At 30.7% G+C, this 20,848-nt stretch overlaps 1 protein-coding gene and 1 non-coding gene across 2 annotated transcripts; one reads left to right on the forward strand and one right to left on the reverse strand.

Moving 5' to 3' along the window:
• Window positions 1-329: 329 nt before the first annotated feature.
• LOC141669848 (small nucleolar RNA U3) lies at window positions 330-547 on the forward strand. Its single transcript, XR_012554101.1, has one exon. It is a non-coding gene; the product is annotated as a small nucleolar RNA U3 (small nucleolar RNA).
• Window positions 548-6,581: 6,034 nt separating this feature from the next.
• Window positions 6,582-7,439, reverse strand: LOC141664787 (uncharacterized). Its single transcript, XM_074470741.1, has one exon. It carries the CDS (start codon window positions 7,437-7,439, stop codon window positions 6,582-6,584), a length of 858 nt encoding a protein of 285 aa, XP_074326842.1.
• Between the last annotated feature and the right edge of the window lie 13,409 nt (window positions 7,440-20,848).

Here is a 20,848-nt window from a genome sequence, read left to right on the forward strand (position 1 = left end):
GCAAGCAGCCATGGAAGATTCGTAGTACTGGTACACCAATGTGTATATACATGTATATTTATACTTATTGATTGAGAAAGTTTTATACATTGATCTGCAAACTTAAGTCAGTGTGATCTTTCACTCTATTTGTTGCATCATTATTTGTTAAATTTTAGTTTTCATCATTTTCTAGAAGTTATGTGGTCTCCTGTATATATAAACACTTTTTGGATTAGATTTAACTCTTTTCATCAACAATATAATCATGCGCATTAAGATATCACAATATAACGGTAGCGTAAAAAGATTATATATGACATTTGAAACTATTAAAGTTACCCATGATTACCCCCTTACTTGAACATGATCTGTTCTATAGTAATCGTACATCTGTATCCTTGATTTCTAAGGAGACAGGTGACCAAGTCTGGTGGATGAATCATGACTGTAGGACCAGAGCGTGATTAACAGCCCTGCATGGTCAGTGCACCATTCAGAGCCGTAGAGGATCGTTCTCAGTTGGGTTCTTCCTGGCTGGGGTGGTCTTGCAGTTGTCTGACAAACCACTCAACTTTTATTTAGTAGAAAAAAAAAGTTAACCATGATTAATTACAAATTATAAAAAATCTGGTATATAGGATATATCTCTAAATATAATTAGAAATAGGACATATTTATAAATCAACTTTTAAAATGGGACATATTAGTAAAACACCCTTTTTTAAAATTATTTTTCAATGATCCAACTGTATGTATGTCAATATATATGTGTGTGTATTAGTGATATAACCAAAATTTCAAATCAAAATAATTTTATTTGATTTGTCATTTTAACAGTCAAGTTTCAGTTTGACTAGTATAGCTAACTAGTGTGTATTCCTGAATTGGTGTTTCAATTTTTTTAAAAATATTTTTCAACGATCCAACCTTGGATGTCAATATATATACATATATATTAGTGATATAACAAAAATTTCATATCAAAATAATTTTATTTGGTTAGCCATTTTAACAATCAAGTTTCAGTTTGACTAGTACAGTTAACTAGTGTTTATTCCTGAATTGGTGTTTCGATTTTCTTTTAAAAAAATTCAATGATCCAATAGTATGTCAAAGTGTATATATATATATATTAGTGATATAACCAAAGTTTCATATCAAAATAATTTTATTTGGTTTGTCATTTTAATAGTCAAGCTTCAGTTTGACTAGTACATCTAACTATTATTTAATCCTAAATTGTTGTTTCGATTTTTTTAAAAATACTTTTTAAATTATTATTTTTTGTGTGTTTTTTCGTTTACTAAATACAACCACTTGCAATCAATTTAATTATTTCAACCGATTTGGGTTGAAATCATTTTTTTTTTGCATTTGGCTGTTTTGTTTTTTTTTGCTATTTCAATAAATTCAAACAAAAAAAGCGGGAAAATATCCCTCCATTTGGTAAGGCTATATTGGACAGCTAGCGGTTGAATTTAGGAGCGTAAAAATAATTTAGTTGGCGGGAAAATTCCCTCCAGTTTTGGCAAGGCTAAATTCGACCGCACAAAAATACCAGTCGAATTTTTAACTAAATTCAACCGCACTATGTCAATCGAATTGAAATTCGACCGTTGGCGGTTGTATTTAGCCGTGGTTGACCATAAATTCGACCGAATTCGGTCGAATTTAGATCGGTTGAATTTGTTTGTTGTATTTAGCCTTATATTCTTGTAGTGGATGTTTTACTAATATTTGAAATAGATGAGATAAATCCCAAGATTGTTATTTAATAACATTTGATATTGCTCTCAAATATTTAGATTATTCTGAATTATTATATTTTAGATGGTAAACCAAAAAACAAAAGTTGTTAGAAAGCACAACTGTTAAGTAGGTTGAAATGTACGTGTAGTGGTATCGGATGCTAGAAAGAAATTATTAAGAAGCTCCTATTTTGGTTGTTTCCTCTTGATTACAAAATCAAATAAAAAAAATGTAGGCCCCTTCTAAACGGAAATTAATTATGGAGACTTACTCGATATCATCTCCATTTTCTCTTTTCTCTTCCCAAAACATTTTTAACCTTATTTTTCGGTTCGACAAACCTTTCCATCTCTGCACCCCCTTCCTCTCTCCTCACAGATCTCTAACCTGCAGTCGAAAATTTTCTTGCAATGGACTCACAAAACAACCTGCCGCTCTCTCTAATAAGCTTTCCCCTTTCTTTGGCATGAAAAAATCTGTTGGATACGAAGATCAACAAGCCTCTCACTCGAAATTACCTAGGCCGGGAAGGGATGCCACAAAATCGCTTATCGAGGAGCAAGCTAATGAATCTTCATTCACTTTTCATCCTGAGAATGTGGTTAACAAGAACAATGGTTATTTACTTGTCAAACCTTCACATGAATTTCTACAAAATGCTTGTGATTATTGGAAGAGTAGTTGCTTAGGTTACTTTGATAATAATGTGATTGCAAATACTGATAAAACTAAAATTAAGGATGCTCTTGTAGAGAAATATCATAAAGTTGGTCTTACCGATGTTTATTTCCATCAATTGGGTTATTTGGTTTTGAAATTTGAAAATACTCAATCTGCTTCCAAAGCCATTGAATGCAGTCCTTCGTACATTGATGGTCAGAGAATTCATGTGCACAAATGGTTTGAGCATTTTCAAACTGTTTATCCTTTGAACAAAGAAAATGTTTGGATTGAGATCTCTAATATTCCTTTCAGTTATTGGTCTGTTGAAGGGTTATGCTATATATGTAGTGCTATAGGTAGGCCTATAGCATTTCATAGACAAACTCTTGTGAGTGCTAAGAATAAGTCCCCTTCTGATCAAGCTCTAGTCTGTGTGGAGATTGATGTGGGTGCAACCCGACCTACTGTTCTTATGACTGTGATTCCTGGTCATTCTGATAAATTTATGGCTAGGGTTAACATTGTTTACCTGGAATCTCCTCAAAGCTGCCCTATGTGTCTTTCCGTTGATCATTCAACGAAAGGTTGTGAGGATGTACTGGAATTGGTTCCTTGTATGTACGATTCTGCAAGACAAGGAAAGGATATATTCAAGTGGAAGAAAGAATATTTCTGTGATACAGATGATAGTATCCCCGAAGAGGAAGTTCAGGTTTCTGAGCCACAGGGTGAATCTAAAGGCAAGCTTGTGGCTGATGAAGGGGAGAGTCATGAGGGTACCTATTCTAGGATGGTGGTTATTGGCCTCCCAGCTAAACCTGAACAGTACTTCCAGCGGAAGCACATTCGCAGGGAAAGAAAGAGGTCAATATTGGAACAGGAACCTGAAAAGGGTGCAGAAGAAGCAGCTGCAGGTGGTCCTCCTGCTCAAGATATAGATTCAAGGGGTGTTCTACTGAATGCTACTAAAGACGCCGGCGGCAAGAAACGGACAAAATGTGAGGCCCAAGACAGCTAAACTAGGCAACTCTGGTAGATGGAGAACTATGAGTAATTAATATTAGTGTACTTTCTATTTATATAAACTTCTATGTTAAGGTTTAGCCCACATCAAGTATGGTTTGTATGCTCCTATACAAGAGCTTAACTTTGCCGGATCCATGAAATTTATGGTGAGGTTTGATCAATTTTATTAGTCGGGTTTCTGCTCATTTTTTATCATTATCAACATTGTAAAGATTAAAGTTTTGAGTTTCTTATGGGGATATAATGTGATTGTATACTTCTTATTTATCTGTTGAATTGCCTTTTTTTAGCATGATCAATTGATACATCTATATATGTAGTTGATATTGGGAGTGATACTGTCTGCGCATGTGTGTGTGTATATTAGTGATATAACCAAAATTTCAAATCAAAATAATTTTATTTGATTTGTCATTTTAACAGTCAAGCTTCAGTTTGACTAGTATAGCTAATTAGTGTGTATTACTGAATTGGAGTTCCGATTTTTTTAAAAATATTTTTCAACGATCCAACCTAAAATGTCAATATATATATATATTAGTGATATAACAAAAATTTCATATCAAAATAATTTTATTTGGTTAGCCATTTTAACAATCAAGTTTCAGTTTGACTAGTACAACTAACTAGTGTTTGTTCTTGGATTGGTGTTTCGATTTTCTTTAAAATATTTTTCAATGATCCAACCGTATGTCAAAGTGTATATATATATATATTAGTGATATAACCAAAGTTTCGTATCAAAATAATTTTATTTGGTTTGCCATTTTAACAGTCAAACTTCAGTTTGACTAGTACAACTAACTAGTATTTAATCGTGAATTGTTGTTTCAATTTTTTTAAAAATACTTTTTAAATTATTATTTTTTGTGTGTTTTTTCGTTTACTAAATACAACCGCTTGCAATCAATTTAATTATTTCAACCGATTTCGGTTGAAATCTTTTTTTTTTTGCATTTGGCTGTTTTTTTTTTTTTGCTATTTCAGTAAATTTAAAGAAAAAAAGCGGGAAAATATCCCTCCATTTGGTAAGGCTATATTGGACAGCTAGTGGTTGAATTTAGGAGCGTAAAAATAATTTAGTTGGCGGGAAAATTCCCTCCAGTTTTGGCAATGCGAAATTCGACCGCACAAAAATACCAGTGGAATTTTTAACTAAATTCAACCGCACTATGTCAATCGAATTGAAATTCGACCGTTGTCGGTTGTATTTAGCCGTGGTTGACCATAAATTCGACCAAATTCGGTTGAATTTAGATCGATTCAATTTGTTCGTTGTATTTAGCCTTATATTCTTGTAGTGGATGTTTTACTAATATTTGAAATAGATGACATAAATCCCAAGATTGTTATTTGATAACATTTGATATTGCTCTCAAATATTTAGATTATTCTGAATTAATTATATTTTAGATGGTAAACCAAAAAACAAAAGTTGTTAGAAAGCACACCTGTTAAGTAAATTGAAATGTACGTGTAGTGGTATCGGATGCTAGAAAGAAATTATCAATAAGCTCCTATTTTGGTTGTTTCCTCTTGATTACAAAATCAAATGAAAAAAATGTAGGCCGCTTCTAAATGGAAATTAATAATGGAGACTTCCTCGATATCATCTCCATTTTCTCTTTTCTCTCCCCAAAACATTTTTAACCTTATTTTCCGGTTCGACAAACCTTTCCATCTCTGCACCCCTTCCTCTCTCCTCACAGATCTCTAACCTGCATTCAAAAATTTTCTTGCAATGGACTCACAAAAACAACCCGTAGCTCTCTCTAATAAGCTTTCACCTTTTTCTGGCATGAAAAAATCTGTTGGATACGAAGATCAACAAGCCTCTCACTCGAAATTATCTAGGCCAGGAAGGGATGCCACAAAATCGCTTATCGAGGAGCAAGCTAATGAATCTTCATTCACTTTTTATCTTGAGAATGTGGTTAACAAGAATAATGGTATTTTACTTGTCAAACCTTCACATGAATTTCTACAAAATGCTTGTGATTATTGGAAGAGTAGTTGCTTAGGTTACTTCGATAATAATGTGATTGCAAATACTGATATCATAAAACTAAAATTAAGGATGCTCTTGTAGAGAAATATCATAAAGTTGGTCTTACCGATGTTTATTTCCATCAATTGGGTTATTTGGTTTTGAAATTTGAAAATACTCAATCTGCTTCCAAAGCCATTAACTGCAGTCCTCTATACATTGATGGTCAGAGAATTCATGTGCACAAATGGTTTGAGCATTTTCAAACTGTTTATCCTTTGAACAAAGAAAATGTTTGGATTGAGATCTCTAATATTCCTTTCAGTTATTGGTCTGTTGAAGGGTTATGCTATATATGTAGTGCTATATATAGGTAGGCCTATAGCATTTCATAGACAAACTCTTGTGAGTGCTAAGAATAAGTCCCCTTATGATAAAGCTCTAGTCTGTGTGGAGATTGATGTGGGTGCATCCCGACCTACTGTTCTTATGACTGTGATTCCTGGTCATTCTGATAAATTTATGGCTAGGGTTAACATTGTTTATCTGGAATCTCCTCAAAGCTGCCTTACGTGTCTTTCCGTTGATCATTCAACGGAAGCTTGTGAGGATGTACTGGAATTGGTTCCTTGTATGTACGATTCTGCAAGACAAGGAAAGGATATATTTGTAGAACTTTTATTTATATCTAACAGAGAAACAAAATATGAACTTGAGAAGGGAGAACAAAACTAGTGTGCTGTTCTATTTTTTAATGCAGAAGTAATATAAATAAATAGAAAGTGAATAACTAGAGTGGCTAAAAACAAGGGTCACGTTGAAAACTAACTCTCCTAATGCAACTACATGTTTGAGACTTATTCCTTCAGTTCCTATATTAACTCAACGACACAAAAGATCAGGTCAACAATCTAACTGATGCCTGACTATTACAAATAAACAAAACAATTTATTTAAAACAATTAAACAATTAAAACAAGTTTAAGATCATTTTTCCAACATTCACCCCCATAATCTTAAACTTATGAAGCACTTCTCTTCATTTTATGATGTACTTCTCACCAGCATCTCTTCATTTTGTGATGCACTTGTCACCACTATCAAGTTTGATTCACTTCTCATCAAAAACAATTTTGGAGTACTTCTCTCCAGGGTGCACTTCTCACCCACAACTCTACAGAAGTGGTTCTCCCTCGATCAAATGTGCCATGTCTTCTTCGTCCATTTGGGATCTACAATTCTTTTCCAGATGCCCGTATCTTTTGCATTTAAAACATTGTAGCTTTCCTTTGTGCCAGCAGTCTTTTTCTTCATGACCCATCTTATAACAATGGTTGTATTGAATTTTGTTGCCTGTGCCTTTTGAGGATGAAGCTTTAGCTAATAGGAGTCCCTCATTTCTTCCTCCAATATCTTCCTCCCTCATTGATCTCCTTTGGTCCACGGCGTGAAGTGAATTGATCAATTCTGAAACAGTTAATTTCGAGAGATCTTTAGTATCTTCAAGTAAGGAAACTTTAGTTTCATACCTCTCGGGAAGATTCACTAAAAATTTGTCCACAATTCTTTGAGTTGAGAAGTCTTCACCAAGTAATTTGATTTGGTTAACGATGGACATCAATCTACTCCCATATTCCTTGACGCCTTCATTATTTTTCATTCTCATCATCTCAAACTCTCTCTTAAGGTTCAGAATTTGCATCAGTTTGGTTTGTTCGTTGCCTTCAAATTCTTCCTTAATTTTTGTCCATGCTTCTTTAGGAGTATCACAACCCATAATAGTTGTAAAGATCTCTTCCGACACAGCCGAATGTAGACATGAAAGTGCCTTTGCTTCTCTTACCACTTCTTCATCATGTTTTTTGATTTGGGCTGCTGTTGGATTTTGTGGAAGAGGGATTGACTCAACATCACTCTCAATTGCTTCCCACAAACTCATAGCTTTCAAATATGATTTCATTTTGATAGCCCATGAATTATGATGATCTCCTTTGAACAATGGAATAGAGACTGAGAAGTTGTTTGATGCCATGGAATATGAAAGATAATATATATATATATAAGTATATGTATAAAAATAACTCACAAGCCCTAGATCATGAGGCTCTGATATCAACTGTAGAACTTTTATTTATATATAACAGAGAAACAAAATATGAACCTGAGAAAGGAGAACAAAACTAGTGTGCTGTTGTATTTTTTAATACAGAAGTAATATAAATAAATAGAAAGTGAACAACTAGAGTGGCTAAAAACAAGGGTCACGTTGATAACTAACTCTCCTAATGCAACTACATGTTTGAGACTTATTCCTTCAGTTCCTACATTAACTCAACGACACAAAAGATCAGGTCAACAATCTAACTAATGCCTGACTATTATAAATAAACAAAACAATTTATTTAAAACAATTAAACAATTAAAACAAGTTTAAGATTATTTTTCTGACAATATTCAAGTGGAAGAAAGAATATTTCTGTGATACAGATGATAGTATCCCCGAAGAGGAAGTTCAGGTTTCTGAGCCACAAGGTGAATCTAAAGGCAAGCTTATGGCTGATGAAGGGGAGAGTCATGAGGGTACCTATTCTAGGATGGAGGTTATTGGCCTCCCAGCTAAACCTGAACAGTACTTCCAGCGGAAGCACATTTGCAGGGAAAGAAAGAGGTCAATATTGGAACAGGAACCTGAAAAGGGTGCAGAAGAAGCAGCTGCAGGGGGTCCTCCTGCTCAAGATGTTGATTCAAGGGGTGTTCTACTGAATGCTACTCAAGATGCCGGAGGCAAGAAACGGACAAAATGTGAGCCCAAGATAGCTAAACTAGGCAACTCTGGTAGATGGAGAACTATGAGTAATATTTAATATTAGTGTACTTTCTATTTATTTAAACTTCTATGTTAAGGTTTAGCCCACATCAAGTATGGTTTGTATGCTCCTATATAAGAGCTTAACTTTGCCGGATGCATGAAATTTATGGTGAGGTTTGATCAATTTTATTAGTCGGGTTTCTGCTCATTTTTTATCATTATCAACTCTGAAAAGATTAAAGTTTTGAGTTTCTTATGGGGATATAATGTGATTGTATACTTCTTATTTATCTGTTGAATTGCCTTCTTTTTAGCATGATCAATTGATACATCTATATATGTAGCTGATATTGGGAGTGATGTGGGCTTTGAGATGAATTTCAGTTGGTCTTCTAGGGTTGAATTTGAACATTAATTGCAAAATTTCTTCCTACTGCCAGTGATAAAATGGGAACTCCAATAATCCTTACAGCTAGAGGAAACATGTAAAAAGAGTTTTATATCATTAAATAATTATTTTCTTTTTTTAAAATTTTTTACTAATTAAAAGGGAGTAAAGAAGTTTAACAATGTTTTTAGAAAATCCAGATGTTGATCTAGGAATGGAATGACCATGTTTCCATTACACTGGTGAACTTGGTTTTTATATAATTAATTAACTATTTGATATATCTTCAAAATTTAGTACTTTTTTGTTATTGTGATTGTTTTATTTCAGAAAGAAATTAGTTCAATTTCTGAAATATAACATTTGAGATTCTAAGCATATACAACCCTCATCAAATTTATATTTATTTTGATTGTTTCAAAGGTTTGAAAGTGAAATCAATTGCAATACAGATTATTGTTCACTACTTATTTCCTCATTCTAAGGATTTAGTATATGTAAGTTTTTTTATGTTTGTGCGTACTTTATGATTTCTTCCATTTGATTAAAAGATAAGAATACAATTATGTGAAAACATGGAGATGAGTTTTAATTGGACAGTAAATATCCAATCTTTATGAGTCAAAAGATTTTGTTCTTTAAAATGATTAATATATTGGTCATTTTATAATCAATAGCAATTGAATTTTTTCCCACCTTTAAAGAAAAAATTTAAGGGTAAAAAACCAAAATACCCACCATTTGGGGCTCTGGTGCCCAAAATACCCACATGCGGGAAAACTTCCCATAATACCTACTACATGCGCATTCATATCATGCGTACCCTTTTTTAAAAAAAAATTACAAAGGATACGCATATCAGACATGCGTATCCACTCATGCGTATCCTTTGTAAATTTTCAAAAAAATAGGATACGCATGTTACAAATGCGCATTCAGTTGGTAAAAATGGCAGTTTTCCCGTATCTGGGTATTTTGGGCACTTGAAACCGGAAAGTAGTAAAAACCCAAAATACCCACCATTTGGGGGTCTGGTACCCAAAATACCCACATGCAGGAAAACTGCCTATAATACCCACTGAATGCGCATTCATATCATGCGCATATTTTTTTAAAAAAAATTACAAAGGATATGCATGTCTCTGCTATAGTAAACAGTGGATACGCACGTCTGACATGCGTATCCTTTGTAAATTTTTAAAAAAATAGGATACACATGATAAAAATGCGCATTCAGTCGGTAAAAATGGCAGCTTTCCCGCATGTGGTTATTTTGGGCACTTGAAATGGAAAATAGTGTATTTTGAGCATTCTTTCAAAAATTAACTCACAGCCCGGAGAAGGCCAGCAACAGCAGACTAAACACCATTTCCATAATGTATACTCTTGATTATTTTGGTTTCCTCTCTATCAATTGTTTCCAAATAAAGCTCTTCCCAGGCCTATTTCCTTGACTAAACAATTGATTAAATATGTTTGGTCGGAAGCAATCCACTAGTCATTGAGCATACTAATTCCAGCACTTTTAAAGAAATAACCTTTAGTTCAAATTAGACTACCTACATGTTTATATTTTTCATTTTTATATGTTATATATTCTTTTAATGAAATTTTAGTATAAGCAATTAAGCATTAAAATTGATTACTATATAATTATAACCATAAGTCTCAGGAGCAAACAATATAAAATTATATATAATGGTGAGTCGTAACTTTAGAAATAATTATATAAATATTCACTAAGATATATTATTGGAGAGAATTGGAATGTTAGAATTTTGAGTAGTCTATTATTTAGTACAATCAACTTTATGTAAAAGATTTAACAATTCAAAACTGTATTATAAAAATTAAAGGTTAACATATTACATATTTTGGCTAAGTTTGCTTGTTATAATTTAGAATATATGAATACATTTTATTATCTATTAAATATATAGACCAGGAGCATAATATATAAGTATTCATAAACTTTAAAAATTATTAAATTTTTATTTAAAAAATGTTATTGATATTGTTCCCATGAATGCTAAACAGAAATGAGTGTGTTTTACAATGATATACAAAGAGAAATTATATGATAATTATATGATGGAATCCCCATAAAGTAGTTATTATATGAATTTGCACATCATAGAAGTCTAATCTATTAACTAATATATACGGTGAACTATACGAAGCACGAGTGATTGCAAAGGGGGTTTCAACATGAACAAGGAACGGATTTTTCATAAATTTTCAGTCATTTCATAAAATTAGTCATAATTTGCATGATACTTACTCTTTTTCTATCATATGGATGTGCTTTTCATCAACTTGACATAAGTAATGCATTTCTTAATAGTATGCTCGATCATGAAGCGTTCAAGACACAACATTTTATCTTTGTTCATCCCTATTGTCCCAGACATGTGTCGCCTATGTTAACTCAATTTACGGCCTCAAAAAAGCACCTCTTGTGTGGAACAAAAAGCTCAAAAGTTTTATGCTTAATTTTTATTTTTGCTACTCATTTGTTGATGCATCCTAGTTCATATATAACTCTTATAAAATTATTATCTTCTTAATTGTGCATGTTGATGATATTGGTCATTTTATAATCAATAGCAATTGAATTTTTTCCCACCTTTAAAGAAAAAATTTAAGGGTAAAAAACCAAAATACCCACCATTTGGGGGTCTGGTGCCCAAAATACCCACATGCGGGAAAACTGCCCATAATACCTACTGCATGCGCATTCATATCATGCGTACCCTTTTTAAAAAAAAATTACAAAGGATACGCATGTCAGACATGCGTATCCACTCATGCGTATCCTTTGTAAATTTTCAAAAAAATAGGATACGCATGTTACAAATGCGCATTCAGTTGGTAAAAATGGCAGTTTTCCCGCATGTGGTTATTTTGGGCATTTGAAACCGGAAAGTAGTAAAAACCCAAAATACCCACCATTTGGGGCTCTGGTACCCAAAATACCCACATGCAGGAAAACTGCCTATAATACCCATTGAATGCGCATTCATATCATGCACACCTTTTTTAAAAAAAAATTACAAAGGATATGCATGTCTCTGCTATAGTAAACAGTCGATACGCACGTCTGACATGCGTATCCTTTGTAAATATTCAAAAAAATAGGATACGCATGATAAAAATGTGCATATTGATGATATTGTAGTTACAAGTGACAACAATTTCATTCGATAAATTAGATAAAAAATTCTCTCTCAAGGAACTAGGCAAACTCACCACTTTTCTCGGGGTGGAAGTAATCCTTACTCCCAACCAAATTTTATATCTCACAAATAATGCATATGTATGACTTACTAGCTTTATACAAAATGGATGGTTTTAAAGATACTGTTATACCTATGTGTTCTTCCCTCTTATTTACATTGATTAAGCATCTCAAATTGTGTTCCAATTCCTTATCGTCAACTTGTTGAAGGTTTGCGATACATATCCATTACACATTCTGACATGTGCTTCACTGTGAACAGTTTATCTCAGTAATGCATTCTCAACCTATAACACATATTGGATTGATCTTAAATGAGTTCTGACATATTAGAAAGGTACTATCAATAATGATCTCTACCTAAATAAAAACTCAATCTTGAATAATATTTGATTAATATTGGGATATAAATAATGATACATCTCTACCAACGGATATGTTTCCTATTTAGGCTCGAATCCTATCTCTTGAAAGTCCACTTAAAAATACAAAACTGAATACAAAACTGTTGCAAATGATACAATTGATATTTTGTGAATTAAAAATTTACTTCATCAGCTAAGTGTTTCACTTTCATAACCACCATGATTTTTCATAACAACACATATGCATATTTAAATTTAAATTCAATCTTTATTCCTCGCCTAGAATTCTTAAATATATGTTACAAGATATAAGTCATCAATTGAGCTTGGAGTCTTTAAAGTGGATAATAGATGAAAATGGTACACCATTTAAACATGAAATATTATACCTATTATAATAATGGTAATATGAGTTAGGGGATAATAGATTGATAATAATTATACTATATCATTTAATCATTGAATATTATACATACTCCTGTCATATTAGTATTAAGTCCTAAAGTGATTAGGCATTTAATTCGAAACACCAACTTACAGGCAATTAGTATCATATATCATTATGATACTATCTATTCAGTTTTGGGCACAATGTCTCATATGTCATTATGAATCGGCACGATATACATATGACATGGCGAGATGCCAATTAGTAACTTTTGATGCTTGACTGACATATGCAAGTTCAAATATTGGCGGAATGAGATGGGATGTACTGTAGTTACCAAAGATTTTGTTAAAGTTCTTTAAATTAGACTTCCAGTCTTGTACATCTAGGAGGAAGAGCTGAGGCCTCAATAAAAACATTATTAGTATGGGATGAATCACCGATAATTGATAACGATGGACTGTACAATGATATGGCGGGTGATAATGGGCTATTATTATATATCTCAAACCGGTGAGACACTTGTGAGATGGTGATTTTGGTGCTGGAGTTATAAATGGAGTCTATTATGGGCTGGTTGTAGAGGAATTCTAAAAGAGTAATGGAAAGTGGTATTGGATGAGATTGTGTAATTAGTTAGGATGTGTTGAAGTATCTAGCATTGGATCTCGGTATTTTGTGATACAGTTGGAGCATAAAATGATGAAACCTCTCCACAAACCTGATATATTGGAAAAAATAAAGCCATTAGGTTCTTGTTCTAAAATAATTACATGTAGATTTGGCACATTAGTAACTAAGAAATAGGAATGGAGTGAATTTAGAATAACAATATAGGCATACAAAAACTTTGAGACGGTTACAGGTTCGAGTTTGACAAAAATAATCTAATGGGCTGCAAGAGGGATTTAATTTTGATGACATGTGAATTGTTAGATAAACTAGATAAACAGCTAGAAAAAAAGCATGAGACAAAAATCTTATGAGAGCAGAAACTTGATGAAGTTAAGTAAGTCCAGTTTGGATAACTTGGTCATGACGATAATAAGCGAGAACATTATGATCCGAGGTATGATGTGGTGTTGTAAAATGTGATATCTGAAAGAAAATTAAATAGAGTGAAGTGCTGTGTTAGGCCTTCATTGTTCGAATATACAGAAATAATAGACATATGATATAATTTTTTGAAAATATTTTTTAATTGATAAAATGCATCAATATCAATTAAAATAATATATAGAGGATAAAGTCAGATGATGTACGATTATCAACATCAATAAAAATAATATATAGAGCACTTAGTATTGTCAACGGAAGTCAGCGATAGTTTAGTGTATAATAATTCAAAAGGTTTAGAGTTAGTCATGAAAGATGTACCCAACTTAAGCTTACAATCTTTATTTTAAAAACATGCATTACAGGTAGGGCTAAGCAAAAAAAATCAAACCTACCGAGCCGAACTGAATCAAACCGTTCAAACCATTTTTTCATATATTTTATCGGCTTGATTTAGTTTAGGTTGATTTAAATCAAACCTATTTTACGGTTCGATTTTCACATCCAAATCGACTATTTAAGACCTAATCAGACCGTTTCAAAATATATTAACATATACATTAAACATATGTAACCTAACTTAAATTTATCTTATATTATATTTAGTCATTTTATTTTATACCTTACATATCATATTTTATTAAATATATTTCTATTTTACCAACTCTTAACTTGGCTAATGAATGTTCCTATATTGGATAAGAATCATAATATATATAAAAAATCCGATATTGTTTGATTATCAACAAAAATAGAAAGGCGTAGTATCTATAGGTATTACAGTTGTAACACTTTATGTAACACGTAGTCACACATCGAGTAAATTTAGAACTTTTCTTCAATTTGTAAGGAAAAGTATTATTACTAAGTACACCAACAAATCATTATCTTTTGAGGATCAGTGGATGGATTCAGAACTACCCAAGAAGGTTTCGACTACTTATGTCAGACTCATAATCGATACTTTAGTTAATTTTTGTTAACACTCGGGATTTTACCCGAGTTATTACGTATGGTATCAGAGCCGGCTATGAAATATTGGAATCATCAAGTTTCGGGAGGTGGGGACACGAAGGCTGGTGGTATTATCCCCTAATGGGAATCAGAGGTCTGGAGGGGGGAACACGAAAATTGCCGGTATTATTCCACAAGGCCAGAGAGATACAATCTTGGAACTATGGGTTGTCTCTTTTCGATTGACGAGGAAGTTAAAAGTTTAATTGGGGGAGTCTGTAATACCTCAGTCCCACATCTAGGAAGTCCAGTTTATAAAACAAAGTACTACTACTAAGTGCACCAATAAATCATGATATATTGAGGACATGTGGTGGGTTTGTAGACTATGAAAATTTACTACATTTGAGCCAATATATTTCGACTTATTACAGGCTCGAAATCGGGGCTTGACATATTTTTTGAAAATTACTCGGAATTGACCCGGGTTGTCACACTTTATCCTTCTCTAGTCACGTCCACTATTTAAACCATAATATCCTTCTGCCTCTTGGTTCGTTGTACCTTTTATATGACATATTCTCCGGTTGCCACGGTTTTTGCCATGTAATCCTCAAAATTCTGATTTTTGATTCCAATCTTACTGAGTTAAAAGCAGCCGATTCACATTATCTTTAACATGCCCATGAATCCTCTCTTCATGAGCTTTCAAATGCCATATTACCTCTTCTACTGACATCTTCTATTTAAGACCCCAAATTGCTCAATCATTAAAGCAATCTGTAGAAATTTGATGGGACTGGCCTTAATAATTTCTTCACAATATAAGCTTCCACCATCTTTTCTCTCAAGGCTCGTATATTTTATACTATTCGTTTAGTTTCATATTGTAATCTTCAAGTTGCTCTTTCTCCTTCATTTTATATTCAAACTCATCTTTTAATGTTTGCATTTTTGCGACTTTCACTCAATTTTCTACCATGCACATCATTTTCATTACATCACAAGCTTCCTTGACGGATTTCTTCTCAGCAACAGACAACAGTATATATTTTGAGATGTCATGGTAATTTGCAACCATTTCAATCTTGTTCATTTTCACTTCAACAACTAGCTTCGGGTCGTAGGGTTTCATAGCCTCCCACACTCCTTGAGCTTGCATGAATGCTTTCATCTTCAATGAAGATGTTGTGTGGTTGTGTCTCGCGAACATCAGGTACATAGTTCAAGCCAGCAGTCCATTTATTGCCTTTTGGTGTATGTGTGGTTTGTTGATTGTTTGGGGGATCCTCAAGTTAAGTGTTTGGATCTGATATCAAGTGTATGATTTCAAGCTCATAGTTTGATCACACACATACTCAAAAAAATAAAGAACACTGAATTGTATGTATAAAAATGAGAAGATAAAAGAAAGATTAGTGTATTTTTTTACGTTCAAATACATTACATGCAGATATAGAAAATAGATAACAAACTGAAAAATAGCTTTAAACAAAATACTCAGCCCATACTAAAGATACAGCTGAGTAGCTTATACTACGAAGTCAATAACTTCTAATATGTGTTCACAACAATGTTTATAACTAAATAAAAAAATTATAACAAATTTTTGGATTAATTCCAACATTGAGATCATAATAAATTGCAAGTTCTTGACATCTTTATCTATATTATGTATCTTTTCCCGCTTCATTTTTTTATCATTTAATTATTTTTGAATTTTCATTTCTTGTAAGCTCCTTCTATTACTAAATATAGTTCAATCAGCGACTATCGAGGCATATCGCATATTAATATTCCAATATTATGCTTACATATAATCAATGTTTTAGGACTGGATAAAGATAACTACTTCATTTCTTTCAATAATAATCACACTGTTCAACAAATGCCTCTTATGATACACAACTTTTTAATGTGATTGATAATTAGGTACAAACAAGGTGCAATTTAGTGTTGCGTCTCTAATAATCATCTTTGTTTCTTTTTGTTTTTTTATAAAATCAAATGAACTTAAAAAGTCTTTAGTAATGATTATTTAGGTAATTAGATTAATTGTATTGATCACATCCCAAGATTTTAGAGTTGCAAATAAAGTTTTCTCTAGAAAGTTCGGGAGAAAGTGACTTATATAAACGGCTCTTTACATTTAGAAATGCAATAAACAAACGGAGTTGATCTTGTGAGAACTTCTTAAATCTCTATATTATAATATTACGGACTCTAACCATGTTATCAATTATGTTATCGATTATGTAGTTGGGGAATTAGGAAAGAACTAGTATAATAACCTATACGAAGCACGGGTCATTTTCAAGAGTTTTTATATGCATCATGCAATTATAATATTTTTAATTAATTTTTTATTTATAAATGTTGTATAATGTCTAATGTATATCAAATACAAGTTGATTGTTTATCAATATGTATTATTTTCATACAAGACATTATCAAATTACACAACATTTCTAATATAGCTCATCAAGCAAAATATATATATATATATTCTTGTTTGTGTTATATAATTTATATTTAATGAATGAATATAAATAGGTTAGTTAGTGTATGATTAAAACGAAATAATTAAACTTAATATGTAGAATGTCGTTAATATGTTTATAAAAAAAAGCTAAAAATTAACATATATATGTTGATACAGAGTTGACTAAAAATTTTGATTTTTTTTTAAAAAATTATGTGTATTGGTCTGTATTATTACCGAGTTTATTACTAACTTACAATTAACTTCTTCAATTTAAAAAGATAAAAATTGCATAACTGAAGTCAGAATGACTTGCAATCATAATATACAATATTGTAAAATTTACCCTACTATTAATATAAAAGTTGATTTTAATGAAAAATGTTAGTTTCTGAAATTCAACATATGTATGTATGAAAAAATATTAATTTTTTATTTACACTAATGTTAACAAAATAAGATTAAGTTATATGTGTGTGTCAGCATGTAAATTATCATATGTTACATTTATTAGTAAATTACGATGGTTTCAATTATTACATGCTAAATATCTAATTTATGTACAAGTATATTCATTATTAACATCTAGTGAGGCAATTGATTACTTAAATAACATGCATTTATATTTATTCAAAAATTAAAATTATGTGATAAATAAATTGTAATAATTTATATATGGTATTCACATTATCATTTACAAACCATCCATATCTATTGTTTTAATATAAAAATAAATTATATATTATAAAGACTTAATATTGATATTCATGATTTTTTGAAGAATTTGAAGAAATAAAATGTAATTTATTGTTATTTAAACCATTTTTAAATTTGTTTCATTACGACTATAATATTTCTTCATATAATAATTTGATAACATTGTATACTATTCTCCTAAAATTAAATATTTTTCAATTCGATAAAGTTTCATAAATATCATTTAAAATGGTTAATTCATTCAAATTATTGAACAATATATATATTTTCTTTAAATAATAAAAAATACATTGAATCAAATACTACAATATAGTATAGATATAACTTTTATTTGAATAATTCAAAATATAGAATTAATTCAAAATTTTTGCACTATCTAACCTTCATCAATGAATATTGAGTATCTAAAATAGTTATTTTTTAAGAAGCTAGTTTTTTTAGGTGAAAAATAAAAAATAAATCGATTTAATATATCATCGTAGTTTTAACAAATCTCGTGAGATCTCATGTCAAATTTTGAATATTTTTAAAATCCAAAAAACAATGATGCACTTCCAGCGAAGTTAGTAATTTTAATACAAGTAATTAATTGACTTGATCCTATAAACACCTTAAACACATTAATTTATATAAAAATAAGATATTAAAAAATTTCACATTATTGGTAAGATTTATCGCCGAACTTGTAATTTAAATTTACTAAAAGTAGAATCTGACGATATTTTTCAGTCGGGTCATGTAGTCAAATTTCGAGTATTTTTTGAATATTGGGCCAAGTTCTAATTTAAAATTCGAAATAAACTAAAATGCATTGAATTATTATAATTCAAACTTATCTAAATATGTAATACCAATATAGATTATTTATATATAAGCGAATATATTTTCAATATTTTCTTTAAAAATTATATATGTATATTTTAATTACTTTTTATAATAAAAATTATATGAGATATATATTTAAACTAAAAAATGATTATTAAATAAGATAATAATACATTTATGTATTATGTCTAACTTTATATCTGAAATTCAATTATTTAAAATTAACTTACAAATATTCAAGTAACTATTTTTTTTTTGCGGAATGCAAGTAGCTATCTTTAAAGTTATTTAAAATATTCATTTAGCACAGTAAAATATTCAATTAGCACACTTACATATTATGTGTATCATAAAAAGTACATTTGACAATATGGTGTAGTGGTATAAGGTTATATAGGTGAATAAAATATTTTAAGCTCGATTCCCACAAACTAAAGAAAATAAAATACTAAATATTATAAAATTATGTATTTGTAAAGGTTCGTACATGATGATTACAATACAATTAAATAGTTTTTTAATCAAATCGGAACTTTAGTACTATAAAATGTGTTTGAGTGGAATTGTGTTCCCCTTAAATAAATATTATAGATATAATTATATAGGTGTAGAGGTTCAAACCGGATATAATCATTTAAATTAAATTATGTAATGAAAATCATAATTTGTTACTTTGATCCAACATGTGTTCCACCAAAAGTGTACTTACCTTATTATCAAATAATATAGATATAGTAATGTTGTTGTAAAAGTTTGAATCCATGAAATTAATTAAACTCAATAAAAAGTGTATTTATCTTATTATTAGATAGTATAAATATGATAAAGTGGTTGTAAGAGTTCCCTGAAATCAATTAAATTTCATATTTTTTTTGGGATATTAAATTTCATACTTTTAAATTATAATCATTTTCCATCATTTCATTTAATGTAAAATATTACTCCTCCTACCCATTCATTTATTTACTTATTTACACTACGTCTCTCGATTCTTTATGTTTCAAAGTTTTTCAAAATTAGTAAGTATATATAATATTAGAAGTTACACATTCTCTATATTACTTCATTATACTCTATTTATACATTTAACATTACATTAAAGTTTATTGGTTCACTTATGCCCAATTCCAATGTAAAGAATTTTATAGGAAAATTGGGTGGAAGGAGAGTATATATTTTAGAAAACATAAGTTAAGGGACATCACAACAAGAAAACCGGCTAAGTACGACTCGTCGAAAATCGTTCCGATTTAATAGTCAAGCATCAGTTTGACTAGTACAGTTAGCTAACTAGTGTTTATTCGTCAATTGGTGTTTTGATTTTTTAAAGGGGATTTATACAATCTGTCCCAAATTTATGAGTTACTTTACTGATATGTCCTTTTTTATTCAATAATTATAATTATGTCCTCTAGTTAATTTTAACTCATGTAAAACTCATATATATATATAACTACTTTATAAATAATACTAAATATGACTAGAATGCCCTATAATACAAATACTAAGCCATAAAACTAGATTTTAGGTTCTTAAAGATCACATAAAATATTCAACATTAAAATATAATACATAATTCAGTTCAGTAGAATTGTCTCAAAAATCTAGTGTCCCGGGTCGGTTGTTATTGAAATTTTAGAAATAAGCAACGCCTGCAAATGCAAATACATATATATTTGATGTTGTTAAAAATCAAAATAAAAAGAATGATATAGCGAGTCTATGATATAGTGACAGAATGATTGTGTTAGCAAAACAAAATATTCTTTAAGTTTTGTCAGCAATCAACTACAACTATAATATCCTTCAAGTAAGGTTAAACAACACTCATGGTGTCCTTCGAGTAAGCCTATGTTGGGAATGACGATTTCATCACTGAAAACAAGTCAAGCAAGCAGCCATGCAAGATTCGTAGTACTGGTACACCAATGTGTATATACATGTATATTTATATTTATTGATTGAGAAAGTTTTATACATTGATCTGCAAACTTAAGTCAGTGTGATGTTTCACTCTATTTGTTGTATCATAATTTGTTAAATTTTAGTTTTCATCATTTTCTAGAAGTTATGTGGTCTCCTGTATATATAAACACTTTTCGGATTAGATTTAACTCTTTTCATCAACAATATAATCATGCACATTAAGATATCACAATATAACGGTAGCGAAAAAAGATTATATATGACATTTGAAACTATTAAAGTTACCCATGATT

The sequence above is a fragment of the Apium graveolens genome, chromosome 6 (assembly GCF_009905375.1).
Source record: "Apium graveolens cultivar Ventura chromosome 6, ASM990537v1, whole genome shotgun sequence".
Classification (NCBI taxonomy): Eukaryota; Viridiplantae; Streptophyta; class Magnoliopsida; order Apiales; family Apiaceae; genus Apium; species Apium graveolens.